This window comes from Nomia melanderi, chromosome 3 (genome assembly GCF_051020985.1).
Source record: "Nomia melanderi isolate GNS246 chromosome 3, iyNomMela1, whole genome shotgun sequence".
Classification (NCBI taxonomy): domain Eukaryota; kingdom Metazoa; phylum Arthropoda; class Insecta; order Hymenoptera; family Halictidae; genus Nomia; species Nomia melanderi.
This window is the reverse complement of record NC_135001.1, coordinates 19,722,196-19,749,718: the sequence shown is the minus strand read 5'-3', so window position 1 is coordinate 19,749,718 and position 27,523 is coordinate 19,722,196. Positions and strand designations below refer to the sequence as shown.

At 41.1% G+C, this 27,523-nt stretch overlaps 4 protein-coding genes across 12 annotated transcripts in view; 1 reads left to right on the top strand and 3 right to left on the bottom strand.

Moving 5' to 3' along the window:
* Positions 1 to 27,523, top strand: part of NLG-4 (neuroligin 4) — a 446,966-nt gene that overhangs the window by 298,136 nt on the left and 121,307 nt on the right. The gene's annotated exons all lie outside the window — the stretch shown is intronic.
* On the bottom strand, positions 202 to 4,367 carry LOC143174330 (uncharacterized). Of its 2 annotated transcripts, none has more exons than XM_076365604.1 (9): positions 4,095 to 4,367; positions 3,635 to 3,754; positions 3,293 to 3,410; positions 2,809 to 3,070; positions 2,638 to 2,745; positions 2,459 to 2,549; positions 1,637 to 1,782; positions 798 to 920; positions 202 to 717 (listed from the first exon to the last, which is right to left on the bottom strand). In XM_076365604.1, the coding sequence occupies exons 1-9, from the start codon at positions 4,248 to 4,250 to the stop codon at positions 633 to 635; spliced, it is 1,209 nt and encodes a 402-aa protein (XP_076221719.1). In that variant the 5' UTR covers positions 4,251 to 4,367; the 3' UTR covers positions 202 to 632. The 2 variants fall into 2 exon arrangements, with proteins under 2 accessions (XP_076221719.1, XP_076221720.1); XM_076365605.1 differs by having other exon boundaries at positions 788 to 920; positions 4,095 to 4,366.
* On the bottom strand, positions 4,779 to 7,937 carry LOC143174327 (uncharacterized). 5 transcript variants are annotated; one of them, XM_076365597.1, is made up of 9 exons: positions 7,571 to 7,937; positions 7,180 to 7,299; positions 6,853 to 6,970; positions 6,341 to 6,602; positions 6,176 to 6,280; positions 5,985 to 6,075; positions 5,612 to 5,757; positions 5,313 to 5,445; positions 4,779 to 5,238 (listed from the first exon to the last, which is right to left on the bottom strand). In XM_076365597.1, exons 1-9 carry the CDS (start codon positions 7,724 to 7,726, stop codon positions 5,188 to 5,190), a joined length of 1,182 nt encoding a protein of 393 aa, XP_076221712.1. In that variant the 5' UTR covers positions 7,727 to 7,937; the 3' UTR covers positions 4,779 to 5,187. The 5 variants fall into 5 exon arrangements, 3 of the variants coding, with proteins under 3 accessions (XP_076221712.1, XP_076221713.1, XP_076221714.1); XM_076365598.1 differs by having other exon boundaries at positions 6,341 to 6,599; XR_012998162.1 differs by lacking the exon at positions 4,779 to 5,238 and having other exon boundaries at positions 5,315 to 5,445; positions 5,943 to 6,043.
* On the bottom strand, positions 8,551 to 12,216 carry LOC143174333 (uncharacterized). 2 transcript variants are annotated; one of them, XM_076365625.1, is made up of 10 exons: positions 11,827 to 12,216; positions 11,375 to 11,494; positions 11,066 to 11,183; positions 10,582 to 10,843; positions 10,410 to 10,517; positions 10,231 to 10,321; positions 9,753 to 9,898; positions 8,904 to 9,036; positions 8,751 to 8,834; positions 8,551 to 8,676 (listed from the first exon to the last, which is right to left on the bottom strand). In XM_076365625.1, the coding sequence occupies exons 1-9, from the start codon at positions 11,980 to 11,982 to the stop codon at positions 8,784 to 8,786; spliced, it is 1,185 nt and encodes a 394-aa protein (XP_076221740.1). In that variant the 5' UTR covers positions 11,983 to 12,216; the 3' UTR covers positions 8,551 to 8,676; positions 8,751 to 8,783. The 2 variants fall into 2 exon arrangements, with proteins under 2 accessions (XP_076221740.1, XP_076221739.1); XM_076365624.1 differs by having other exon boundaries at positions 8,662 to 8,834.

Genomic DNA, 27,523 nt, shown 5'->3' with positions numbered 1-27,523 from the left:
GGGCAGTAGCTAAGGGATGAGTACTTTGCGCTATAAGACGAAGGATCGAATGCTGTTGAGTTCTGAAGGGTATGAGTTTTATTTTACCGTATTTTTCTATCGCAGCATCTTTAACAATGTAATCCTTAATAATAGTATTCCGTTATTAATTAAAACATTACATGACAGGCAGGTTATCTCTGATAAAAGAGTAGATTTGTGATTGGTTGGTAATCAAGTAATATTCTTACGTGTTTTATGGTTAATAAATTACATTTCTTACTTCCGAAGAAACATGTATTCTACAACCAGTTATTCTTTATTAGAAGTAATAATCTTGATACTAGTTCTATATCTAATCCGTCTTTGCGCGAACTTATACTGCCGTCATCGAAAAATAAAACATAGATCCTTTTTAAGAAATACCAGTTTATGTTACACATCTATTGTTGTTAAGGACAAGTCTTTTTTTAATTCTTGTAAGAAATTTCAATCTTAATATTAATCCTATAATTTACCACAACCACCAACATGAACTTATCCTACGGTCATAAAGGAATTCAATATAGACAATACCTGACGCAACCTGCAAATGTTTCGTACAATCAATCTTGTGAAAACATGTAATCACTTCCTATTCAAAAAGTTTATTACTAAAAGATAACTACAGGACATAAATGAATGTGGTCATTGAAGGGAGCAAAGCACCATAAAGTAGCTGAACACTGTTTCCGCAGCCTGCAAGAAATCACAATTAAGTAGTTCCGAAAAGCCTCAGCTGCCAAGTCGATTAAGCGGTGTCTCTCACCATAGCATACTTTTGCATTGATAAGGTAAAAACGTTGGCAAACGTGATAGCAGCTGGTTTCATACATTTCCGCATGATTAGCAGCAATGTCTTCTGCTGTGAGATTGGCGCAGTGTACCATTCGCCGCAATAACTGCAACATTTACTATTATTGCGGCCAACAGATGTCACTGACATCCAAGTATGTGCAGGGATTGTTTTTAGGAAACCCCATGTGATACAGTGGTAAAAAGATAGCAACTCACTAAACTCTCCGGTTAATAAATAACAAGTTTACCAGCAAAAAACAAGTCACAAAAAGGACTATTCAAATAACGTCACGGTATTAGCTGACTCCATGACTCTCGTGGAATGCGCCATTTCACTTTCATCAACCACCCCTATAGACTTTAGTCACATACTCTCCATCTTCTTCTATCTCATTCTCTTACTCACTTACTCTCTTACACCCTTACTCTACCGCACTCACTTCTTCTCATGTTCTATCTCTTTCTCTTATTCCCTCAGACTCTTATTCACACAGTTCCTCACTGTGACAATTTCTTGACCACCCAATCCCACGCAGAACCTTGGCGATACTCTCTGACCCATGCACTCAGCGGTCCACTCAGTCCCCAATACTCTTCATTCGCACTCAAGATTTTTCCAAACATCTACCCGCACTCGTTCTTTAAATAATCACATCCAGTTTATTCCAGACTAAAGCACTCACACCAAGTGTAAATTCTACATATCCCCTTAAAACATTTAGACATACATATTTCCGAAGATGCTCACAAATAATTCCGCCATATTGGAGGTATTAAATTTGAAGATTAATGAGTGGGGATAAATAGTTCGATTACTTACGCTCGATGAAAAACGGCGGAACTGGCGTCTATAATCCACTGCATTAAAACGGTGTTGTAAGCTGCCATTACACATTCTCCGGAAAAAGAAAGTACGGGAAAAACGAAAATCTCCAAGCGCTCGAATGCCCTTATAACTGTCCATGCCTAAACATTAATATTATCAATGTTAAAATATGATGTTATCAAAATATATTTATTATTTAGATTTGCCGGAATGGATGTATTTGAGTGTGAGAGTAGATATATTAATGAGTGACGAATGTGTGTGAGATAGATGAATGACGCGACTGTGCGTGAGCGCGTTTTGAATAAATGTTCAAAGCACAGGAATATTCTGGGCCAAATTGATTTTCTCTATATTGATTTTCATGTTAGTGATGTTTGTTTTATATGAATTTAGAATATTGCAAATATGCGTGAAGTTATTGCATGCTAATGAAGGAATGTTCTGGAAAGTGTGCTTGAATGTGTTGTTTGATCTAGGTTGATTGTTTTATTTTGACCCGTGATGAAATAATTATACTGTTTCAATAAAAATTCTCTTTCTTCCATAGATTTTTTCAGTAAGTCTTACATTCCAATCTCTTAAGGGCAAACCTAAAATTTTGTTTCTCACACTGTTCTAGAAGTAAAATGGAAAATTCTGACAAGTCATTTGCAGCTGCAACTCTTTTCATTTCAATCGTAATTAAATGTATTCCATTTCATTGTGCCTTACAAATATCATATAATTCATACAGAAGAAACATTTTTTAAGTAATATTATGTAAATGGTATAACTAGAATTTTAGATTGCTTATCATCACTGATATGTACTCACGTGAAACGACAATATGCTGAAGTTGACCAATAGTATATAGAAAGAAAGTACATAGAACCCTGAGCAGTAAGAACTTATGCAGTCCACAAACCTAAAAAAATGAAGAACGCAGCAACACGTAAATTTATTCGCGACAAATCAAAGTTCAAATTACAGATCTGTGGACGGAAGGTACTAACTGCAGGGCGTCTCTGTGATACTTGATGGTACGAATAAGCATTTGATTGACGTGAGCTCTCTTTTTATGTTCATCCAAATTAATACGGAATACCTTCTCCAAACGCTGTCTGCGGAGGATTTATTTGGTCATTAGAACGCACCACAAGGAATTCCTATTCGCGAATACTCACCCAACGATAGCGAACATTGTGCACGCGTGGTTAATGATGATATTCATTTCCATATCTAAAGCGAGATGGGCCATGCATCCCGTAGACACTGTCAAATTAGTAAAGGCCAAAATATAATAAAAGTATTTGTCCTCGTCTATAAAGAACTCGACTTGAATCGGCAAATGCGATAGACTAGTGAAGCTCCACGAAGACAGCCTATTCAGTACCAACAGCACGATTTCAACGATAACATACAATACCATCATTGAATTCAAAATCGCTGAAACCAATAAATCTAGAATGAAGAGAGAGTTCTTTCCTTGTTTGAGACAAAAGATTCTGTGACTTGCTCATGAGAACATTATTTGCTTATATTTGACTCTAGAATCTAAGATGAATAAGGGTAGCGTATATATGAGGGTTTGGGTAAGAAATTAAAATATTTATGAAATTATTAATCAGTTCTCTCAGCGAAAGCTATTAAGCAGGAATCTTCTCTTACTAGCGTACACCATGGACAGTTTCCATGCTCCTTTAGCGTAAGATTCAAAAATATGATCTTCGTTGTTCAGCACCGCACACTCCCAATCGTATTTAATCCTGTCGAACAGGTTTTTCCTCTGAAAGTATAATTGTACTTTTCTCAATGTTGATCATACTATATGAAATTAATTAACACGTTACACTGTCTGAGAAAATTTAAGACCTCTGTTAGCAACAGTTTACGAAATCAGGCAGTTCGAACTTCAATGAATTTCTATGAATTTGTCTATGAATTTTCCTCCGGCACAATATATGTAAATAAATATAATATTTAACATTTCTAATAATTAAACGAACATACCCTCTTTATGTTCATCAAACTATTTCTGTATCTCATAGCAGGAATTACGGCACTTAGTAAATACGGTACGGTCTCGACAAGTGTTTGCACGCTGTTCCCCGATTCGTAGATTTTACAGATCTGTTGAAAATAGAATGCCGTACACATTTTTATGTTGTTCCACAGAAAATAGTAACTTTATCAACTAACATCGACTGTCAACAAGTAAAAGTAAAACATCACGTGCATAGATTCCTTACTGTAGTTCTAACTGTTGTTGCAGTAGTTCTAACTAGTGTTGTTGAACTACATTCACAAATGCAACTGAATCTTCCAAAGCTCATTCTAATTACAACTGAATAAAACAACGACTCGGACGTGAATGATTCCTTGAAAGGATTCTCTTCGAATAACGGAAATGATTCCTCGTTTCTGAGACAACCATTAAATTCTTTTTCTTTATTGTGAACTGATATCTTACCTGTGCATTTATAATGATTATTAACATGGTACAAATAACACTTCTGAGCGGTATGGCTACTACTTTATTTTGATAAGGCCATTGGCCCGTGGCAATCAACAGTATCCGGCAAAAGTTGAAGTACTGAGTCTTGAAGATGTTCACTGACTTCCCCATGTTCCTCGCGCCGATGATGATTCGCAACTGTGACGAAAACTGTCGCTAAGCTCCGTTCTCCCCACTCTATAGCTGAACTGTCACCATAGCTGTCTCTCCATAGCTGTAAGCTATAATTTCCGATATTCTCCGACGGTCAATGTAAAACGCAACGAACGGAAATACTAGCTTTAAATCGCGTTTAGCGAAGTCTAAGAATTCGATAGTCCCTTCTGAATCTATGGAAAAAATTGCGGAGAAAGAGTTGAACAGTTAGAAAGAAATAATCCTTCAATATTTTCGTTCTCTTGAATTTCCATTTTTCGTGAGAAAAGAAACACTTGCGTTGACGTCCGTACGCATAGTTTACAGTCGCGCACGTGCGACCAGGTTACGCCTGGAATTGACGCAGTCGTTGTTCTGAGTTGGTCGAATGTGGATCTCCGAATGGTCTAAAGGGCAGTAGCTAAGGGATGAGTACTTTGCGCTATAAGACGAAGGATCGAATGCTGTTGAGTTCTGAAGGGTATGAGTTTTATTTTACCGTATTTTTCTATCGCAGCATCTTTAACAATGTAATCCTTAATAATAGCATTCCGTTATTAATTAAAACATTACATGACAGGCAGGTTATCTCTGATAAAAGAGTAGATTTGTGATTGGTTGGTAATCAAGTAATATTCTTACGTGTTTTATGCTTAATCAATATTTCTTACTTCTGACGGAACGTGTATTGTACAATCATTTACACTCTATGGAAAATTCCAATCTGAATATTAATTCTATAAATAATCTGATTTTGCGTGGACTTATATTGCTGTCACCAAGGAATGGAACGTAGATTCTTTGTATAACGTTCCAGCTGATGTTACACACAATTAAACTTACACCTATTAACAGTTACTAGCGTGCAGTATTTTAATGTTAACAGCAAACTATATGCTATCAACGAACGGGCTCATTGAAGAGAATAGAGTACCATAAAGTGAGACATTGAGGTTTTCAGAACCTACAAAATGTTGCCAGTATAAATATCCAAAAAGTTCAAAGAGCAAAGTCAATCAGGTCTCGATTATTCCTTACCGAAGCAAATTTTTCCATCGATACCGTGAAAACATTGGTAAACATAATAGTGGCCGGTTCCAAACATTTTCCCATAATTACGAGCAACATCTTCTGAGCAGTGATCGGCGCCGTGTACCATTCTCCACAATAACTAAAACATTGATTACCTCTTTCTCTACTATTAGGTTAAACTAACATGCAAACGTCATTATAAAGCACCTACAGAAACATACGAACCAGCTGACAAAATATTCTAAAGCAACGGTTTCGCAAAATTTGAAGATTACCGAATTAGAAGGAATAGGTCGGTTACTCACGTTTGATGAAATACATCCGAGCTTACGTCTTTCATCCTCTGCGCCATAATAGTGTTAAAATATACAACTACCATATGTCCGATAAAATTCAGTATAGGAATCGCGACTAAGTCCAAACTGTTGTACGCTTTTATAGCGATGCATACCTAAATATTAAAATTTATCACTTGATCTACAAGTATTAAATCTAATCATTCTTTAACACGCTTAGATGTTCGAGCAACAAAAGGGAACAAAAGACACTTGTGTCCTACAGCTAAATTATTCCTTAAAATTAATGGTTTATCACGTTTATTTAACTTCATTCATTTTTGTTGTATCTTATCAGTACCTTGCATTTCATTTGTAAAAATGATCATTATCGTTGACTCACGTGAACCAACAAGATGCTGAAAAGAACGATAACTATACCGCACGTCAGTAAATAAGACCCTGAGCAATAAGAATTTATGCCCTCGACGAACCTTCAACAGTGAGAAGGAACAAAATATAAAGGATAATCAGACAATGCGGAAGGTCTGTCAAACATTCAAAATAACTAGGCCACAAACAGGCATTACTAACTTTATGGTATCCTTGTGGTACTTGACGGTGCTAATGAGTACTTCATTAATTTTTTCGTTCTTACAATCTTCCTCCAAATAGCGAAACGCGTTCTCCGAACGATACCTATGGAATGTTCGTGTAATTGTAAGATACGATTGCTGATTTCTATTCCAGAGCACTCACCCAATGACAGCGAACATTGTGCAAGCGTGGTTAATGATCATATTAAGCTCAGTATCCACGGCCAGAACGATCGCTAGTACTGTTAAAACGGACACGTTAATGAATGTAAAAATATATACAAAGTATTCGTCTTCATCCACAAAGAATTCGACGTGGAACGGTTGATGCATCGAACGAGTGACCTTCCTCGATGTCAGCTTATTTATCACCTCGGGTACCATTTGTACAATGAAATAGACAATCACTACTGACGGCAGGACTACTGAAACCGGAAAAAATATCGAATGAATGATTATATTAATCGATACAGAAGATGCATCATTATTATACAGGTATACAATTTGTATTCTGCTGATGTTATGCTTCGAGGCGAAAAGTTAATTTTGTTTCATGATAAATAAAGCAAAAATATTGTAGTGCATCGATGATGGGTTATGGAAAATATTTAAATATTTGGGAAATTTTTCATGAACTGTCCACGCGAAAACTATTAAGTGCAACTATTCCTTTACTTGAGTATGTCATGTTGATTTTCCGTACTTGTCTGGCATGAAATTCGAAAATATGATCCTCCTTGTTCAACACCGCACACTGCCAGTCGTACCTAATCCTATCCATAAGTTGCTTCATCTGAAACAGTAATGAGACTCTTATGAGTGGTGTTAATTGCACAGCACAGTAATAAGGACGATGTAGTATCTGAGAGAATCTAAAAGCACTGTTGGCAAGGATTTTATGAATACGGACACATTGAACATCATGGTCTGTGGATTTTATTTCCACGCACCATAGGTAACTAAATATTATAATTAATGTTCCTAATAGTGAAACAAACATACCTTTTTTATTTTCATCGAACAGTTCAAGTATTTTATGATAATGCCTATGCACGACAATAAAGGAGGAATCGTCTCGATGAGTAATTGCATGTCGTGTCTCCCTGAAATGACTGCGCAGATCTACTCACAAGAAAATACAGTACGCATTTTGATTTTCATTGACAGAAAAAATGAGTCTGACTAGTGAGCATTAATTTTGATAAGTAAATTTCAAGTGTTACTTGCCTAGAATATACGGAAATTCATTAGAATAGAATAATTACAATTGAATAAGACAAAGATTTCAAAGTAAACAATTATCTAAGAGTTTCTCTTTAGAATTGTGTAAGACATAGGTAGTCCATGAGGCACCCTTCAAATCCTAATATATTATAATAATCATAAATCCCACCTCTGAGTCCAGGAATGCTATGATCATTGTAAACACAACAATTCTTTGCGTTCTGGCTGCTATTTGATTCTGGTAGGGCCACAGTCCGGTGAGTAGCAACACGAGTCTGCAGAGGTTGAAGTACTGACTCTTGAAGATGTCCACTGACTTCTCCATGTTTCTCGCGCCGAGGATGATTCGCAACTGTGACGAAAACAGTCGCTAAGCTCCGTTCTCCCCACTCTATAGCTGAACTATCACCATAGCTGTCTCTCCATAGCTGTAAGCTATAATTTCCGATATTCCGCGACGGTGAATGTAAAACACAACGGACGGAAGTACTAGCTTTAATTGCGTTTAGCGAAGTCTAAGAATTCGATAGTCTCTTCTGAATCTATGGAAAAAATTGCGGAGAAAGAGTTGAACAGTTAGAAAGAAATAATCCTTCGATATTTTCGTTCTCTTGAATTTCCATTTTTCGTGAGAAAAGAAACACTTGCGTTGACGTTCGTACGCAGAGTTTACAATCGCGCACGTGCGATCAGGTTACGCCTGGAATTGACGCAGTCGTTGTTCTGAGTTGGTCGAATGTGGATCTCCGCCTGGTCTAAAGGGCAGTAGCTAAGGGATGAGTACTTTGCGCTATGAGATGAACGATCGAATGCTGTTGAGTCCTGGAGGGTATGAGTTTTATTTTACCGTATTTTTCTATCGCTGCATCTTTAACAGTGTAATCCTTAATAATAGTATTCCGTTATTAATTAAAATATTACATGACGGACGGTAGGTAAACAAGTAAAAACCTACAAATATCTATAAAGGTGATAGAGTAAAATTAATCAGGTCCCGATTATCCCTTACCGAAGCGAATATCTCCATCGATACTATGAAAACATTGGCAAACGCAATAGTGGCTGGTTCTAAACATTTTTACATAGTTACCAGCAATATTTTCTGAGCTATGATCGAAGCAGTGTACCATTCGCCAAAGTATCTAGAACATTTATTGCTCTCTACCGCACTCATAGGTTAAACTGACGAGCAAACATAATCAGAGAGCATCCACAAACACACACGATCAAACTGACCATATTCTAAAGCAACAGTTACGTAAAATTTGTAGCCTACTGAAATAAAAGAAATAGCTCGAGGACTCAAGTTTGATGAAAAACATTCAGTTCCTATTCGAAATGTTTATTACCAAGAGAAAACTACAGGTCATAAATGAATGCCGTCATTGAAGGGAATAGAACACCATGAAGTAGCTGAACATTGTCTCCGCACCCTGCAAGAAATCACAATTTAGCTGCTCGGAAAGACTTAGCTGCGAAGTCGATTAAATGATGTTTCTCACCATGGCAGCTACTTCCACCGATATCGAAAAAATATTGGCGAAAGAGATAGTTGCTGGTTTCATACATTTCTGCATGATTAGCAGCAATGTCTTCTGCTGTGAGATCGGCGCAGTGTACCATTCGCCGCAATAACTGCAACATTTACTATTATTGCGGCCAACAGATGTCACTGACATCCAAGTATGTGCAGGGATTGTTTTTAGGAAACCCCATGTGATACAGTGGTAAAAAGATAGCAACTCACTAAACTCTCCGGTTAATAAATAACAAGTTTACCAGCAAAAAACAAGTCACAAAAAGGACTATTCAAATAACGTCACGGTATTAGCTGACTCCATGACTCTCGTGGAATGCGTCATTTCACTTTCATCAACCACCCCTATAGACTTTAGTCACATACTCTCCATCTTCTTCTATCTCATTCTCTTACTCACTTACTATCTTACACCCTTACTCTACCGCACTCACTTCTTCTCACGTTCTATCTCTTTCTCTTATTCTCTCAGACTCTTAGTCACACAGTTCCTCACTGTGACAATTTCTTGACCACCCAATCCCACGCAGAACCTCGGCGATACTCTCTGACCCATGCACTCAGCGGTCCACTCAGTCCCCAATACTCTTCATTCGCACTCAAGATTTTTCCAAACATCTACCCGCACTCGTTCTTTAAATAATCACATCCAGTTTAATCTAGACTAAAGCACTCACACTAACTGTAAATTCTACGTATTCCCTTAAAACATTTAGACATATATGTTTCGAAAGATGCTCACAAATAATTCCGCCGTATTGGAGGTATTAAATTTGAAGATTAATGAGTGGGGATAAATAGTTCGATTACTTACGCTTGATGAAAAACGGCGGAACTGGCGTCTATAATCCACTGCATTAAAACGGTGATGTACACTACCACTATACATCCTCCGGAAAAAGACATTGCTGGAAAAACAAAAGTATCCAAGCCCTCGAATTCCCTTATAACGGTCCATACCTAGACATTAATATTGCCATTATTAGAATAGGATGTTATCAAAATGAATTTATTATTCACATTTTTTCAGTAAATCTTATATTGTATCCCTTATGCGCAAATCTATAATTGTGTTTCTTGCACTGTTCCAACAGTGAATTGGCGCATTATGACAAGCCATTAGCATGCCGCTACTCAATTCACTTCGATTGATTGATTTATTAAATTCCGCATTCCTTTCTAATGTACCTTATAAATATCATATAATTCATACAGAAGAAACTGTTTTTTAATATTATGTAAATGGTATAACTATAACTTTAGATAGCTTATCATCACTAATGTGGACTTACGTGAACCAACAGAACGCTGAAAGTGACCATTAGTATATAGAAAAAAGATATATAGAATCCTGAGCAGTAAGAACTTATGCAATCCACAAACCTAAAAAAATGAAGAACGCAGCAACACGTAAATTTATTCGCGACAAATCAAAGTTCAAATTACAGATCTGCGGAGGGAAGATACTAACTGCAGGGCGTCTCTGTGATACTTGATGGTACGAATAAGCATTTCATGGACTTGAACCCTTCTTTTATGTTCTTCGGAATTAACACGGAATGCATTCTCCAAACGACGTCTATGAAAGATTTATTGGCGCCATTAGAATACAGCACAAGCAAACTCTATTCCCAAATACTCACCCAACGATAGCGAACATCGTGCACGCGTGGTTAATCATGATGTTTAGTTCCAATTCAATGGCCAGAACGGCTACAAATGTCACGAACATGGTCAGATTGGTGAAGACCAAAATATAATAAAAGTATTTGTCCTCGTCTATAAAGAACTCGACTTGAATCGGCTGATGTACATGACGAGTGAACTTCCACGATGAGAACTCCTTCATTACCAAAAGCACGATTTCAACGATAACGTACAATACCATCATTGAATTCAAAATCGCTGAAACCAATAAATCTAGAATGAAGAGAGAGTTGTTTCTTTGTTCGAGACAAAAGATTCTGTGACTTGTTCATGAGAACATTATTTGCCTGTATTTGACTCTAGAATTTAAGATGTATAAGTGTAGCGTATATATGGAGGTTTGAGTGAGAAATTAAAATATTTATGAAATTATTAATCAGTTCTCTCAGCGAAAGCTATTAAGCAGAATTCTTCTCTTACTGATGTACACCATGAACAGTTTCCATGCTCCTTTAGCGTAAGATTCAAAAATATGATCTTCGTTGTTCAATACCGCACACTCCCAATCGTATTTAATCCTCTTGAACAGGTTTCTCATCTGAAAGCATAATTTTACTTTTCTCAATGTTGATCATACTATGTGAAATTAATTAGCACGTTACAATGTCTGAGGAAATTTAAGACCTGTGTTAGCAAGAATTTTACGAAATCAGGCAGTGGATTTTCCTCCGACACACTATACGTAAATAAATATAATATTTAACATTTCTAATAATTAAACGAACATACCCTCTTTATGTTCATCAAACTATTTACGTATCTCATAGCAGTAAGTATGAAACATATTAAATAGGGTATGGTATCGATAAATGTTTTCCTGTTGATCCCCGATTTGAAGATTTTGCACATCTGTTAAAAATAAAATGTTGTACACATTTTGATGTTGTTCCACAGAAAATAGTATCTTGATCAACTAACATCAACTGTCAACAAATAAAAGTACAGCATCACGCGCGGAGACTCCTTAGTGAGTCACGTCTAGACTGCGTCTGTATGCAATTATATTTTCAACTGTTCTATCTACATTCAGAAATGCTACTGAATCTTCCAAATCTCATTGTAACGACAATTGAGCAAAACAACGATTTGGACGTTAATGGTTCCTTGAAAGGGTTCTCTTCGAATAACGGAAATGATTCGTCGTTTCTGAGACAACCATTAAATTCTTTTTGATATCTTACCTGTGCATTTATAATGATTATTAACATGCTACAAACAACACTTCTGAGCGGTATGGCTACTACTTTATCTTGATAAGGCCATTGGCCAGTAACAGTCAACAGTATCCGGCAAAGATTGAAGTACTGAATCTCGAAGATGTCCACTGACTTCACCATGCTTCCCGCACTGACGATGGTGCGGAACTGTAACGACAACAGTCGCTAAGCTCCGTTCTCCCCACTCTATGAATGCAGCAGCGTTTCCTCTCCGAAACCGCAACGTATAATCGTCGATATTCCGCAATGGCTTATGTTGTACCCTTTGTACGCAAGAAACGATTTTATATCACTTTTCATGCAGCGGAGCAATACGAGCAGTGTTCTGATTGTCAGAAGAAAATTCAAAAGCAGGTTTTATGAGGCAGAATGAAATAATCCTTGAATATCGTCGTCCTCTTGAGTTACCATTTTTCCTGAGAAAGGGAACACTTGCGCTGACATTGACACGTGGCCTCTACAGTCGCGAAAGGGGGCTAAGTCACACTTGGAAGCTCCGGTTCGCAGTCGCTGTTCACAGTTGCCCGAGTGCGGATCTCTAACCTAGTCTGAATGGCAGCTAGCTAAAGAATAAGTTGTTTGTGCTGTAAGACGCAGGATCGGACGATGTTCTCTCGGAAGGCGTATCAGCTCTATTTTACCATATTCTGCTATTGCAACATCTTTATCAGTATGATCTTTAACAAGTGTATTCCAGTATGAATTGATACTAGAAATATACAACTAGGTAATCAATTAATACTCTTACGTATTTTATGCTTAATCAATGATATTTCTTACTTCTGACGGAACATGTATCGTACAATCATTTACACTTTATAGGAAATTCCAATTTGAATATTAACTCTATGTATAATCTGATTTTGCGTGGATTTATATTGCAGTCACCAAGGAATGAAAATTACACAAAATTAAACTTACACACATATTTGCAGTTACGAATCTCTTCTTTATATAATTATATACTTATAAGCCAGCACCAGCATTCTCCATTAATACATTGGATATTATATAAGAGACCTAATAGTCTAAGAATCAAATTGTATACTTCTCTTCCTTTAATACTCACCTACACCTGTCACATTTTCAATCGATTACTCTTTCCAAACATTCTTGTACAACGGCTCCGAGAACTCCGATCTCGAAACGAATCCTATAACCGGTCGCAATTTAATCACCGGCTGACCAATCTTCCGCGCGATATTACCTTCCTGTCATCGGAGGTTCCGTCGTAAAGTTGTAATAGCTATTTCCCAATGAATGGTGTCACGTTCATTCAAAACAACGGCCGCCACGCTCCGCCCCATATAAACCCGATGGGACGGGCGTTCCGCGTGACAGCCGACGATGTAGCTACCGACGATCAGCCGGGCGCGCCGCCGGAACCGCGTCGTTCCGACGTCAATCGCGGTCAACCTAACGATCCGGCCAGTCAACGGAGCCCGTTGGCTCGTATCGGCAGGTAATAATTGTACTATCACCGTTTCCGCGTATCTTCCGAGGGGACGACGCGCAGATTTCTCCGGGGAGACAGCATCCGGTCGCCCTCGGAGACTCTGTCGGTTTCCGGTCGAACGATCCGCGGCACGGCCGGGCATGAATCCCTGTCAGCGAGCGCATACGGACTCGCGGAATAAACTTTGAAATGAGTTTAAAACTCCCGGATTGTTAAGCGAACTGTCGGCAGGTTTGTTATCCTGCCGGGCGGCGGATAGGGGCGCGGGGGAGGGGGTACGGGGGGCGAGTCAGTTGCCGCAGAAACGCGTCCGCAAGACGGCCGCCGGGGTTGGTTAATCTTGGGAAATTATATTTGCGTCTGTGCGGCCCCCGCTGAAAATAAACAACCGCAATTCCCGCGGTTTAATTGCGTTCTACCATGGTAATCGCCGCGTGAGAGGCGAGAGAAAACCCGGCGAACCATCATTTTTTTGAGGCTTCGCGGCAATTACGGGGGAATTTTGGGTCTTCGCGGCTATTAAACCGGTTCCATTTATGCCTCGTCGTTTTTATTTCACGTTGATTTCCGCTTTTCGTTATATTCATTTCATTTATACTTTTCCGCGGTAATTTGTTGCCGCTATCCTAATTCTCTGAATATCCGAGTGTATGTTCGGTGCATCGGTGAGAATATCAGTGACCTGTACTGGAAGCATTTGAATCTGTCTGACCATAGCCGCGTTAAACTACTTAGTAATCTTCACCGCAGCTGTTTTAAATATAAGCGTTTATCGCTGTTCAGTGACTCACGAGAACGAATAACAATGCAACGGAAATCATTGTATTATCACGCGTTGAAGTTTATACCGGATGGAACAACGGACAATAAAATTTCCCAATAATTACGTGCTAGGCAGAGTACGTAATTATAATCGCGACGCATTAGTATCGATAATATCGATATTACAAGATGCACTCTCCAGTCGACTGGTAGCTCCCGAACGCATTGAAAGCCCGCCTTGCGACCCATTACGGGGCGAGAATCTCACGCTGATTTTATCGGTTATTGATACGTAGGTACACGGCTGTTAATATTTTATTACGTATTAATGTCGGGAATATCGTTCAATATTTATTGGCGCGCGCGGCACCGAATTGTTGGACAAATGTTGTTACTGACCGATGAATATTTAACGTACGATTCAATTATATGAAGCTCGCGCGAGGGACCCGGTAAATCCTGATAAAGGAGTCATTTTTCCGTTCCCGGCGAATCAACGTCCGTCCTTCGGCAGAAATTGTGTAACGAACTCGCGTTCGCTGAAATTGAGCCAATTCTCCGTTCGCCGTTCCCTCATTGCCTATAGATTATCGGCGCAAGATGGGACAGGAATAAACTCGGGATACGTGCCGGCGCGGGGCGTCGAAAATAATAAAGACGTCGGGCATACAACGTCCCTAGCAGTCCCGCCACTCTGCAGCTACCCATTAGGACTCCATTTCGATTTCAATTTACGTTAAATTGTTTGCAGAAGCGATCGTCGTTTCCGCCGCCGTTTACCGACCCTCATCTTATCTGCCCCGCCTAGTCGTCTTCCGTCCCATCCGCCGAACAGATTCTCGATCGTCAATGCGCCCGTAGACTTCGATAATAGGAAAACTGATCGATTATAGCGAAAGTGGGATGAACGACGAATCGGACAGACGTTCGAGGGGAAAACATTATAATCCCTTGAAATCCTGCTGGGATGTTGGCGAGTTGATTTATCCTTGTACCCCGATGAAATAATTTTATGTTGAATAGATGACTTGATTCGTAACGTCCACCTGTAACTGCTATGTTGAAAGTTTTCATGGAGAAACGCTGGAATGTTGGCAAGTTGATTTATCCTTGTACTTTGATGAAATAATTTTATGTTGAATAGACGACTTGATTCGTAATGTCCACCTGTAACCGATATGTTGAAAGATTTCATAGAGAAACGCTGGGTTGTTGCAAATTGATTTATCCTTGGATTTCGATGAAATAATTTTAGGTTGAATAGACGACTTGATTCGTAATCTCCACCTGTAACCGATATGTTGAAAGATTTCATGGAGAAACGCTGGGTTGTTGCAAGTTGATTTATCCTTGTATTTCGATGAAATAATTTTATGTTGAATAGATGACTTGATTCTATATTGAAAGATTCTATAGGGAGACGAGTGCAGAAACTTTTAATATTATTGATAACGCTACGTAATATGGGGAATGATTTGGTGTAGCTGCAAGAAGAATAAGGAAACTTTTAAAATAGGTAATATAAGGATAGGGAGTATTGCAGTGAACATGGTGATGCGATTTGCGTTTGAATGCGAAAGTTTGCTTAGGTTCGAACCCTCCGGTGAAATTGGTTAAATCTTTCTCGTCGGGTTTTCAGAATTTTCCTTCTATCGGAAAGTCGTAAGAATTAGAAAATTCCATGGAAAAATTTAAAAGAATACTGAACAGATTAAAACTAAAAGGTCTATGTAAAGAAGAAACATTCCAAATCACTTTAAGGAAGTGGAAAATATATTATATCTAAGAGGGAATGAAAATTGAAGGGTCTGGAAGAGAATAAAAGGGCACATAGAATCCAGAGACGGGCAAGTAGAGTGCGATAAAGAAAATTGAATGAAGTTCAAAAGAAATGAAAAAAAGGGGTTCATAAAATTCAAGAGAAAAGAGCTTTACTAGCAGCGAGGAGACATTCTTTAGAATTCCTTACAATCTGTCGCACGAATAAACAAGGGATGATTATTTTACAGCTCGAAAAAGATTCTATTTGATTAAATATCCACGAGTTCAAAAAACAGCGGTGTTTGTCAGCGGAAGGGATTCCTGAAAAAACTGCTCACACCATGCAAAAGTAAAAAAAAAGGGTACATTTGGAATGGCACAACGTTGCGTTGCTCTGCGCAACGGGAATGGCGTTGCGTTACAATGGAGAGAGAAGGGAACAGAGAACATGACCGAGTACGCGGTAACGCTCCACGCCAAATGGGTTACGTGCTGATAAACCTGCCAGTATTCGCGTTGTTCCTCTGTGATATGAGAAGACGTATCAATTTGAACAAATTGTACAGAACGTTGCACGCGCTCCGTGTATTAAGTGCATCCACGTCGCGCAAATGGGAGCAACGATTCCGATTATCGCTACATCCTGTCGCGCCGGTCGAGCGGAATCCTGCGCGACACTTGAAAAGCCTTAATAGCCCCCAATCGCTATAGCGTGAATTCATAGATCATTTCACTACCACTTTGACGCGACGAATTTTTCATTAATTATGATTCCATTGAGCTCTCGGCCGGCAGTCGCTGACAATTAATTCAATCATTAGCCCGAACGCGCAATTTTCTCGCCGAGCGGCAAAGCAGCGTAGAAACGGGGAGTCGAAACAAAGAGAAGGAATTTCCTTTCGTCATTTTTTCGTCTGTTGTTTTTCCCCCGTTGTGCCTCGCCCGAGCTAAATCGACGGAGCTTTTAAATGGGAGTAATTGGTGCGACGAGGCAACGGCGTAAAACGTTCTCTTTAGAGCTGCATAAAATACGCTTTCATAAAGTGCCCCTCGAAAAGAATTTATTGGTCCCTTGGGAGCAACGGATCCGTCGCGTCGGTTCCTGCATTCGCCGGAATTCCATCGGACCGAACGATTCAGCTTAAATCGATTCAAATGGGGCTTACACGATTTCTCCCTTTGTTCGATCCGGCGGCAAGGGCTTCCTCGATCGGCCCGCGTTTCACCTCGCTGGAAATAAATCCGCGTTCCAGTAGGTTCCGCGATAATTAAAATTCGCGGGATTAGATAGACAGCCGATGGATCTCGTTGGAATAAATATCATCGAGGCATTCGACCGAAACACGTGTAATTCGTCGATCTCGTCGGTCGCGCGTGGAATGGAAAGTTTCTTTAAACAACAGAATATATTCGTTCCATTTATTCCAAGAACAAGAATCGCAAACAGGTAACGAAAGACCGTTCACTTTCCTAGAAATATCGGCCGTCGATCCGCCACGCGGGATCGCCGGTGAAACCATTCGCAAATCTTCTTGAAACGATCTTCCCGGCGAATTTCGTTCCGAACCGGATAATCGATGGGCCCCATTCGCTACGTCAGTTTTCACTTCGGCTGTGGATTACAAGCGGCTTTCTACCAGAAAGCTTTCACGAATTCCGGGGAGAAGGACTTTCCCTTCTCACGGGCGCGCTCGCAATTTTACAGGGAGGATCGGTCCTTCTCGCCGCGGCCACGGTTCCCCCGTCCGCAACGAATGGCTTTCGGGAAACGTTTTTCCTCCCCCGGGTTTCCCCGATAGCGATTACCGTGATCAAGACCTGGATGCTTCGGAACGATGTCTCTGCGGCCGGCTGGAGGGGGCAGGACGTAAATAATTCGAGATTCTATCAGCTCGTCGGGTAAAGCTCCGGCGATCTCGGTGATTCTTTTCTCGGATCCCGGACGTTCGGTCCTTTAATTATAACAAGGATCCATGTAACGCCGGTCTCGCTGAATGAATCACATTTTCCCGGGCACATTTGCCTCTCGTTGTTTCTCCGCGAATTCAATTTCACCGTTGACAACGGGGCGCGCTGTTATGGTTAAAGGGCTTTGTTCGAAATTAATAATGAAACCCCTTGTAATTGAATTAACGCTGCAAAATGTTTATCAACGCGCCGCCGCACTGCTCCGCGGAATTTTTACGTAACGCAATACTGTCTCGGCTTTACGTGCATTTTTCCAGGGTTACACGCTACTCTCCATTGTGATCGTTCGTATAGTTTATGCGCGTTCGGTTTTGTTATTGAAATGCTTTTCAGCCGGCAGATCGAAGGGTCACCGGCGCGACCGAATAACTCGATTCGGCTCCCAAATGGCTCTGTGGAAGGGAATATTTTTAATTGTGATTGCGCCTGGCCGGCCGCCACGGCAAGTAGTAATGAAAGGCCGTAAAATGTGTGAGGCTGGATATCTGTGTGTAATAAACAAAACAGAATTCCCGGTGTGATGTAACACGGCTTCTTCAATTACCGCTCCGCCACTTAATTTCGGCGCGCGACGGATTAATTGGACCTCATTAGCACAAGGGAACCCGATACGCTGCTCTACTAGGTAATACTATGATCTTGTCTTTGTGTTGATTACAAGTTAACAATACACTTACCTTTCTTTGACGGAGAAACCGAAGTGTCACGTTGACTGCTTAACGAATCTTTCTGACAGGTTACAATTATTTATCTTAATACACTTCTTCTGTAAAAGATCTGTTGTGTACGCGTTTTCTATTTCGAAATGTTATAGGGAAACCCGTACGTCGCACGCCGACTTTGTGCGAACTGATTGGAAGTGGACTGTATAAATATTTACTTCAGTGAAAATAATTTGCTGTTTATTTTTGGGAGTTCAGTAATACTCGTCAGCGGCGAGAGTCTGCAACGACGTCTATACACTCCGTCTCGTGTGTCTAGTTCAATTTTTTCTTGTATCTCCGTCTCCGTACCTTGCGTGGGTTTTTATAAACCTTTGGGTAGGCGTGTGCAAAATTGGAAGCTTCCTGATTTGTAGCCTTCCAGATAGTGGGCGCGTACAAACGAAAATTCGTTCGAGTGGGACTCAACCAGAGATCCTGGAGGGGTTGCCGATTGCAGCCCCCGGGTGACCCACGCAAGGGTCCCGAGCGTTCTTGGCACTGACCATAGCGAGTAATAAAACCAAGGATCGCCTCGACTTCTGGCAAACAGATGTAAGGTAAAAGTTACGGTAAATCTACAAAACTGGCAAAACGTGCCGAAGCAACTAGGACTAAATTGTTGAAGTAACGGTTCCTTGGGCTTTTATTTCTGCTATGGTAAAAATACCCAGGGCTCTAATGTGCAGAAGGTTTCGTCAACATCCCTCCTAAAGAGATTTAGCGACGCGACAAGATCTACAGCAACTATGAAAAGGATCGGAAGATATGAATAATAGAATAGAAAATAAACAGGTGAAATGAGAGATTGAAATGTGTAATAAGCGTAAAGATGAAAATAAACTTGACGATACGTCTGCAGGATGATATTTCGAGCAATCATCGCGTATGGCTGAGCTAATGAAGCCACCCGCGTTCCTTTGAACAGGATAGCGGCGCAGAAATCCACGGTTCCATCGGGATAACGTGGGAACGCGGACGAAAATGCGACATCTAAAAACAGCACCGACAGGTAATAACGCGCAACAAGGATATCAGGATGTTTCATGCGCTTCCTAACTCAGCGCAGCGTGTTATTAAATTTAATTGTCAAAGAAAACTTGACTCGCCCCGCAAGAAACGTCGGCCCGGGCGGAAATCCCTTTGAGTGGCTTACGTTTGCTTAATTTAGTCCCTTTCGCTTTGTTTCATTGCCCGTAAGGATGCCGCGCGCCCTCTCAGACTTCCTCCATCGCGAGTCTCTCGCAATTAACGCTAATTGTGTAACGCGGGCCGCGGTACCGTGAAACAGTTTCCACGACATTCCCGATTTCCTTTCGCTCGTAAGAACGATCTGATTGCGCGCCATGCGGGTCGCCCGAAGCGCTTCCAAACGGATCATCGAGCGCCAGCGCCAGCGTTTCCGCTTTAAAAATACTCCGAGAACTTTCTTATTCTCCTCTTCCACGTTTTCTCTACCTACCGGGCCGAGAGCTTCTTCGCTCTTCGATTCATATTATTAGAACCGATCAATTCGGCTGCGCGCTGTTATCGACACCTTCGAATTTCAATCGATCGTCGCATGATTTCGGCGCGGATGGGATTATTGTCGCTGAACCCTACAGTGATCCTTTATCCGTGCATTTCGAATATTATTTTAAAAAGGTACATCCAGTAACGTCTCTCTCGCGTCACTTTCGAATGAAAAAAGTTCTCGACAAAAATAGAACAATTAAATCGGGGAAAATTGAATGAACGGGACAGCGGTAAAAAATTGAGAGGTACGAAGAACGTAACAGGATTAAATTAAAGGTGACTACAGTGTATTCTACGGAGAGAATGAAATATTGCAAGACAATTATTTATTAACCAACTGCAGAGGTTTTTGCGTCTATAGTGTACCCTGGTTTCCCACGAATTCGGATGTCCTTTCATTTCGTGTTTTTGTTAAATTGTATGCATAATGCAAATATTCTTGTATAAACTAGGAGCCGATAGATCGATGTTTTATGCATATGAAAGGCGGTGAACGTACGCAGATATTTTCCAGGAAGAAATTAATAAAAGGTTAATATTTCTGTTCGGGAACAAACGCGAATTGATTCGGTGTGAATAGATTTCTTTTGACGGGGCGAGTACAAATTTGAAAAGACGATGAAAACAGCGCGCTGATAGCATCGAATCAATGGAATTCCACTGCGGATGTTCGCAAATTTCGGGCAAGATTCACGGAACCAGAATCGAAACGACAGGAGGCGGACTAACTGGCCCCGAGCAGTGTGGAACGGAAATATGAGATACACGTACGAGTTCCGGAATAAATACAGAGCTGCGCCAACATTACGGTTCGGCTGATATTTGTTTGCGTTCTCTTCTTGCGAGTGTACACACCGTCCATATATCATTTCGTCCGGCTGAAATTCGCGGTGATGCTAAATCGGTTTTGCATAAAAGAAATATTTGCTTTGGCTCTCTGCGTCCCGCTGGGAATTGTTATCCTTTTCGGTCGGCAGACGGCTTTTTGTTTCCTCTCCCCGTTTTTCCCCATTGCGCCATATCGATTGCCATTTTGCCAGGGCGGGAAGAAATTGAAAATTTTCAAGGAAGAAATACTGTATGAAATCTGATATCTGAATGAAGTGAACGGAGGCGGGGAAGAGCCTACGACTGAAAGTAAAAACAGTTGCGGATGGTTTGTAATTGGTTTCGGAAGTTTCATGCGTAAAAATTTCAAAGTTCTACTGTTGCTTTATATTACTTGCGAATTAATTATATAATTCTATAGTGGGGCTACTATTATAGATATTGAAAAGGTGGATCTTCAGTAATCCAGAATTAGGAATAAATATATGTATTTAATGAAATATGGAAATAACACGGACAACACGTAAAAAGTAAGGAAAGCTGGCCCTGCAGCCTTGGGTCCGTGACGTTGCGCAGGCCACTTTCCCTCGACCGTTTTATAGCCTGTCCTTCACTCACACTCATTCTTACATTCACTCTCTTAAAAATACTTCAACCTACGTTAAAAATTCTAGATACTACAATTTCGAAATATTGTCAATTATTCGATTAACTATTCCTATGCTTTTTTAAATAAAACATAATTATTTCCATTAATATCATATTATTAGCTTTGAATATTTGGAACACGACCAATCTCCAACTTCTAACTTCCTACATATATGCCATAGGCTCTGTCAAGGGGTAACAGACTGCGTCGAATCAGACACGGTGTGAATATGGAATTTCGTCGATTCCGCTGAAAATCCCCGTTGAAAGTTCCGCCGTGTTCTTCGCCGCTCCTCGCGTTGCTCCGTTCTGTATGATTGATGATGTTAGGATGACAGGGACATTCCTCCGCGAAAGTTCATTATCGCAACGAGAGGTGTCACGGTAAGAAACAGGAAGGCGCGAGCGAAACGGAGACGGGAATGGGATATTATTTAATTAAAGCTATCCGAGACGCGATTGTACCGGAGGATTTTACTACTGTCTGCCTCCATCCTTTGACTCCTGGCGTCGTCTTCTCCTTGCTCCTTTAACGAACTACGAACCGTTTCTTTGCCGAGCTAATTGAAAAGGATCCCCCGGCCTTAATGACTGATGTAGAATGAGCGCGCCTTCCAGTTTCTCGGATAAAAGAGCTCCCTCACGGTTTGTCATGGTGAATTCCTGCGACCTTTCCCATTTGCTGTTTGGTTGCTTAATTAAAGTAATTCGAGCTTGGTCGCACCTGGGCCAACACGACAAAGGGAAAGTTGTTGAAAACGGCGCACCGTCTTGGGACGATTTTCTTTCATTCCAATTTCTGCGGCGGCACGTATTGTTTAAAGTTGAATTCTAATAAGAATATTTCATATTTCCAATCAGCTGTAGAGAATATCCTTAGGTGATCATTATTTTCTAGTGTCTATTGTTATCGTCGATTAATCAGAATGTCAGTGAAATACTTCCATCATTCCAATTTGAAACCATTCGGGCCGAATATAATGGCGATAACCTAACCAATAATATCGCTCATTTTAAAGCTCTCTTCATTACTCTCTTATTCTTATCCATCCGTTTAAAATTCCACGGAAATTCTGCAATGAAGCAACTACCACGTGAGTCCATTCGAAGGAAAACAATGCTTCAAATTCTCCATTCACGCTAATTGCTGTCTAAACTAATTCGAAAAGAGAATAAAAGCTACATTGCTTTGTTACCGAGCAACACTTGTTGCCCCGATCAATCCTAAAAAATAGCGAACCGCGGACGAACACGGTCGGTCGGACAACGCGCCGCGCAATCCTCGAAAATCAAGGATCCGGTGCATCCGGCCGATGCAGTTTCGCATTGGTCACGGCGCGGCGCGCGTTATCGCGCGTTCAGCCGGCGGCGGCGCGTGCACGGCCGATAAAGTATTCGTCAGAAAGTTTACGGTTGTCGGGGAGCAGTTTTAAGGCACGACTATAGAGCAAAGCCGCTTAACCTTTGTGTCGCGCGAAAGGGGCCGCGGCCGGTCGCGAAGGAGGCCGGAGGGGACGGGGCGCAACGAAGTAATTTGTTTCTGTGAAATATATACGCTCGTAGGCCGATTATGCATGCGCTTTACAGCAACAGGTACGCACGTCTGCAAATAATAGGACCGGCGTACTCGTGCGCGAACAAATTCCATTTTCCATTTCGCCCGGTTACTTTCCGCCTCGGGATTGTTCCCGTTGATCCGCGATAATGTGCGGCTTACGTCACGTCGCGAGAAACGGCCGGACGTTTCGCCGCTTACTTGACACTTGGAAGTTGAGGCGATTCATGGAGCTCCGGCGAAAGTTCCCGGGGAAATACAAATTTGTTTGATGCTTGTTCTCGTGAGAGAGTCGGTGGGAGATGTGGCTTTTAACCTATGCTTTAGTCTTTAAGCTTCGGACATGCTTTACAGGCGGTGAATTTTTTAGATGATTGTCGCGTGGATTCTCTTGTGCGAATGAAAGCATTGTTTTGTTGCGAGGGTATAAAGGGCTTCGTGATATAGTGTTCTATAGTGTTCGCTGGAAACAGACATTTTCTGATGAGATGTAAACGGTATTCTTCGAAACTAATGAGGAAATGTGCGTAAATTAACCTCTTAGGCACGACGCGCCACTATAGTGGCTCCGTCGCTACCAATATATCATAGATCATACCCAATTGTATTACTAATTATTAAAGTAAATTGTTAAAGTTAAATTATGTGTACCATATCTTTCAGAAAAATTATAATTTAATCATCAAAAACTTCATTCCAATGTACTCGCGTAGAGAACAGCATTGTCCGTACAGAACTCTGCCGTACAGAGAAACAGCCCCGCGCAAAATTCAGCTGTGCCTAAAAGGTTAAGAGAAAGCTATGTTACATCAAGCGATGAGAGCCACCTCTCAAGTGCAAAGGGTTAAACTCTTATATTTCTTGAACATTCTTCGGTGATTTATTATGGACACTGGTTCAGCTTCTTCATTTAACCGTAGCATATAGATATGGTCCTAAAATGTGTAATATTAAGTTAGGGCACACGTGACAGGGGTATGAACGGAAAACTGATGGAAAAAGGGAATGCCCGAATCTGTTTATCTACCGGAACGCGAAACCCAATTGCGCCGAGCAGAACGTAGCCAAAAGGAAAGGCAATACTAAGTAAATCGGATGTCGCGACTTCGTTACGAGTTTCATGGCGGCTGGCCAACGGAATTGAATCAACCGGCTCGATCATACGCTCGGGAACCAGAGTACAGCTCGTAATGGCCACTTACAGGGACCTTTGGTTCTTCCAGCGTCCACGTGGAACACGTGGCTGGCCTTGTTCGCTCGGCGGCTCGATAAATTAAGGAACCCTTGCGGTCCTGGTAGTCGGAGGTCGATGGATCAAACCATTATTCTTTGCTTCCCTGATTAATCCCGATTTCCGGGTCCCCGACGCGGCAGAATTCCGAGTATCATTAATAAGACCAGAGTCACCGTGCTGTGGTATTTTGTTTGAAACGTATTTATTGAACAAAATTAATAGCAATATGTAGGAATTGTCCCGTACGTGTCCTGAATGTTGTAGGATATTCCCTTGCAAGTCGCAAGGTCTATACAGATTACTAAAACGCAAAAGTCTCGCACTAACGTCTCGCTCTGAAATGAAAAAAGCAAAGACTTTGAAATGATCGTTCGTTATTATTTAAGATATTAATGATTTTAGAGATTTCAGCTAGTTCTTATGTCCATAACGCTCTTGCATAAGTAATTCATCCACTTTAAGGCAATGCTCGGAATGAACTTTCCGAAAAAACCCGTGATTCTCTTGTTCTCTAATAAGCGTTGAGCATTACATATAGGATGCCCAGAATATGTCAAGCTGTCATTAAAGGCAATAGAAAAAAAATAATACAGACTGTAAAACATGTTAAATCAGTACCAGTTCAGTTCAGAGTCAGAAGTAGTTGAGAATCAGCTCAGCTTCAATCAGAATCAGTTTAGAATCAAGTCAGAATCAGTTGAGAATCAGTTCAGCTTCAATCAGACTCAGTTGAGAATCAGCTCAGCTATCAGTCAATCAGTCATTTAATCCCAACATTGGGTGGTCCTTCGAAAAACTCAGCATACACTCAAAAGTGCTCGCGACAATCGGAGTACTTCACAACTATTTTGTTTCCGTTCGCGGCCGACCTGACGCGTTAAACGCACCTACATTAATTGAGAAAGACTAATAATACCGTTCCTCGCTCCAGATACGCCTGTAACGGAACCTTTAAACTTTAATACAAGCACGGGAAGGTAAGTAACTTTCTCCAATCCTCTCCAGAAATTAGACCCGCCGGTATGAAAGTTTCAGTAGAACTCCGGCATTAATTCTCTTTCGCTTTTGCATTACAATAATTCAGTTCTCGTACCAATAAAATCTCGAAATCCGAACGAAACTTCGAACCGGCGAGGATAATGAAACTGGTACACAAGAGTTTCGGTCCGAGATAGGAGCAGCGTAAAGTAGACGGAGCTGTTCATAAATCAGACACGTTGAATACATTTCCATGGGGAATCAGTGACGCCCCGGCACCTAGTATTTCCGTGTTTACGCGGCGAACGAATCTTACATTACGCCGAGCCGTTTCGGTTAACGTCGGGGCGCTTTCGAATAAAATTCGCGGTCACGGGATCGCGTCTGAAAATTGTAATCAACTGTTTGCGTTGAACCGTCCGCCGAATAATAATCGAGAATTTTGGAGCGGGCCGCGCGAGAGCGATTCCGGCGGCGCGTTCAATTAAACGCCTCCGCGGAAGGGTGCTCCGCGTCAGAGGAAAAGACTTACGCGTTCGGTCCCGCGAAAGCTCGGGCGAGATCTAAACCAGTCTTTAGAATTAGACCGTTTAACGCTGCAATTACTTGCTAATGCATTCCGGGCGCAAGAAGTCATGCCGCTCGCAGCGGAAATTGCTTTCTAAACACGGCTACGCCGTAAGTCGTAAGAACGGCTTGTACACGGCGCGGTCTTGAATCGATTCGGAAACCGTCGCCGTGTTTCGCCTTTAAATCCGACCAGCATTCCGTAATTACCGAACTAACTTCTCTCGGTCGCTAACCTCGCCCGCGGAAAAATGTAACGCGCGCGGAATTACTTTCTTAATAAGGGAATTAATGATGTATGTTCGTACTACTGTCGAAAATGAACCGCTGATTATACAGAATGTCTCGCGATGGTCAATCAATTAGGTCATTCTACATGTGAAAATGAGCCGAAGAAATACAATAGAATTTTGTCCTGCGAATCTTCGTTTTCGAGAGAATCGAGGTCGAAAATTGACTCGATACGTGTACAGTCGGTACATGTCGACGTTGGGCATCTCATTATACTCTTGTTTTGATTCGTTAATTGATCGATTAACTAACCTGGTTGGGCATTTTTCATTGAAATTCTCCGATGAGAATTATCGCGTGCTACATGGGAAGATATCTGGGAAACATGTTTTGCTTATCAATCATTTATGTTAATCATTTCAGCAACTACCATATTGTTTAATTGGAGCCCAAAGTTTATAGTCAGCTAAATTAACCTGAATCAGCCCTATAGAACCGTGTACCGGGCAGCAGCCAGTTAAACCTCTTGCTATCCGATTAAGTGCTCCGAACTAGTGTAATTAGTGGCCTTTTCTGATAGTGGAGCCTCTCGGGTGTATAGCATTAATTAAGGGCGATCATCGTCAAGATGGAGAACTAATTTCTTGCTCGAGAACTCCGTGTCAATTTGTGTTAAGCAAGTTTATAATGTAAATGCGAGTGCTTTTTCAAAGGAAGAAACGAGAAGCGAATTTCGAGGGTGAACATAATATCGACAGGGAATCGAATACGTTCGTTAATCGTGTTTAATCGATCATGCAAATCGTATCGATGCGCGAAGAATAAAACAAGTTCGTCTGAAATCACGGCAGTATACCAAGATTGATTTATCGCGCTCCGCAACGGTCGTTTCCATGAAATCGCAATCTTCTCGTTGTAGATATTCTATTTTATTGTGTTCCGAATGGTTCCCCGGCGTTCGTTAGCGACGGATCAGCGACGTAACAAATTGAATGGACGCCAGTGAATAATATCGGCGTTGATCTGTCGTAAAACATCGTGTACCGCGCCGATTGACCGTGAAAGGAATTCGCAGCAGTGATCTCGCGCGGAGTGCCAATTTTCCCGGCATTTCCTCGCTTCCACGGCAACGACATTTTCCTCTGCATTGTACGGGTGCGCTGACCCGCGCTTCCAACGGCGCCAATTTAAATTTAAATGGAAAAGCCGGGACACGGAGGGGTGGCGCTGGTTCGTCCCTGTCGAGCTTTTTTCACCGGCCACGCGAAACGCCCCCAATTTCGCGAAAATCCGGAAACGCCGGCCGAATCTGTCCTCGGCTTCTTGACACGTATTTCTCTGAAACCTTGCGAAACTCCGCGCACGGGTATCGCTTCTATTAACCAGTCATTTTCGGCTATTTTCCACTGGTCCGCCGAATACGAGATTAACCTCGGACATATTGGCCGACTTATCTG

Excerpts from the sequence above, each read along its gene's own strand:
- LOC143174327 (XM_076365597.1), bottom strand. The coding sequence starts at position 7,726 with ATGGAGAAGTCAGTGGACATCTTCAAGAGTCAGTACTTCAACCTCTGC. Across the intron at positions 6,971-7,179 it reads GTTCGATGAAAATAAAAAAG|ATGAAGCAACTTATGGATAG; the intron begins GTATGTTTGTTT and ends TTACTGTTTCAG. Across the intron at positions 6,603-6,852 it reads AATCAACATGACATACTCAA|TAGTCCTGCCGTCAGTAGTG; the intron begins GTAAAGGAATAG and ends TTCCGGTTTCAG.
- LOC143174330 (XM_076365604.1), bottom strand. The coding sequence starts at position 4,250 with ATGGGGAAGTCAGTGAACATCTTCAAGACTCAGTACTTCAACTTTTGC. Across the intron at positions 2,550-2,637 it reads TATCACAGAGACGCCCTGCA|GTTTGTGGACTGCATAAGTT; the intron begins GTTAGTACCTTC and ends TCATTTTTTTAG. Across the intron at positions 718-797 it reads TTTACCTTATCAATGCAAAA|GCTGCGGAAACAGTGTTCAG; the intron begins GTATGCTATGGT and ends GATTTCTTGCAG.
- LOC143174333 (XM_076365625.1), bottom strand. The coding sequence starts at position 11,982 with ATGGTGAAGTCAGTGGACATCTTCGAGATTCAGTACTTCAATCTTTGC. Across the intron at positions 11,495-11,826 it reads TAATCATTATAAATGCACAG|ATGTGCAAAATCTTCAAATC; the intron begins GTAAGATATCAA and ends TATTTTTAACAG. Across the intron at positions 10,518-10,581 it reads ACGATGTTCGCTATCGTTGG|ACGTCGTTTGGAGAATGCAT; the intron begins GTGAGTATTTGG and ends AATCTTTCATAG.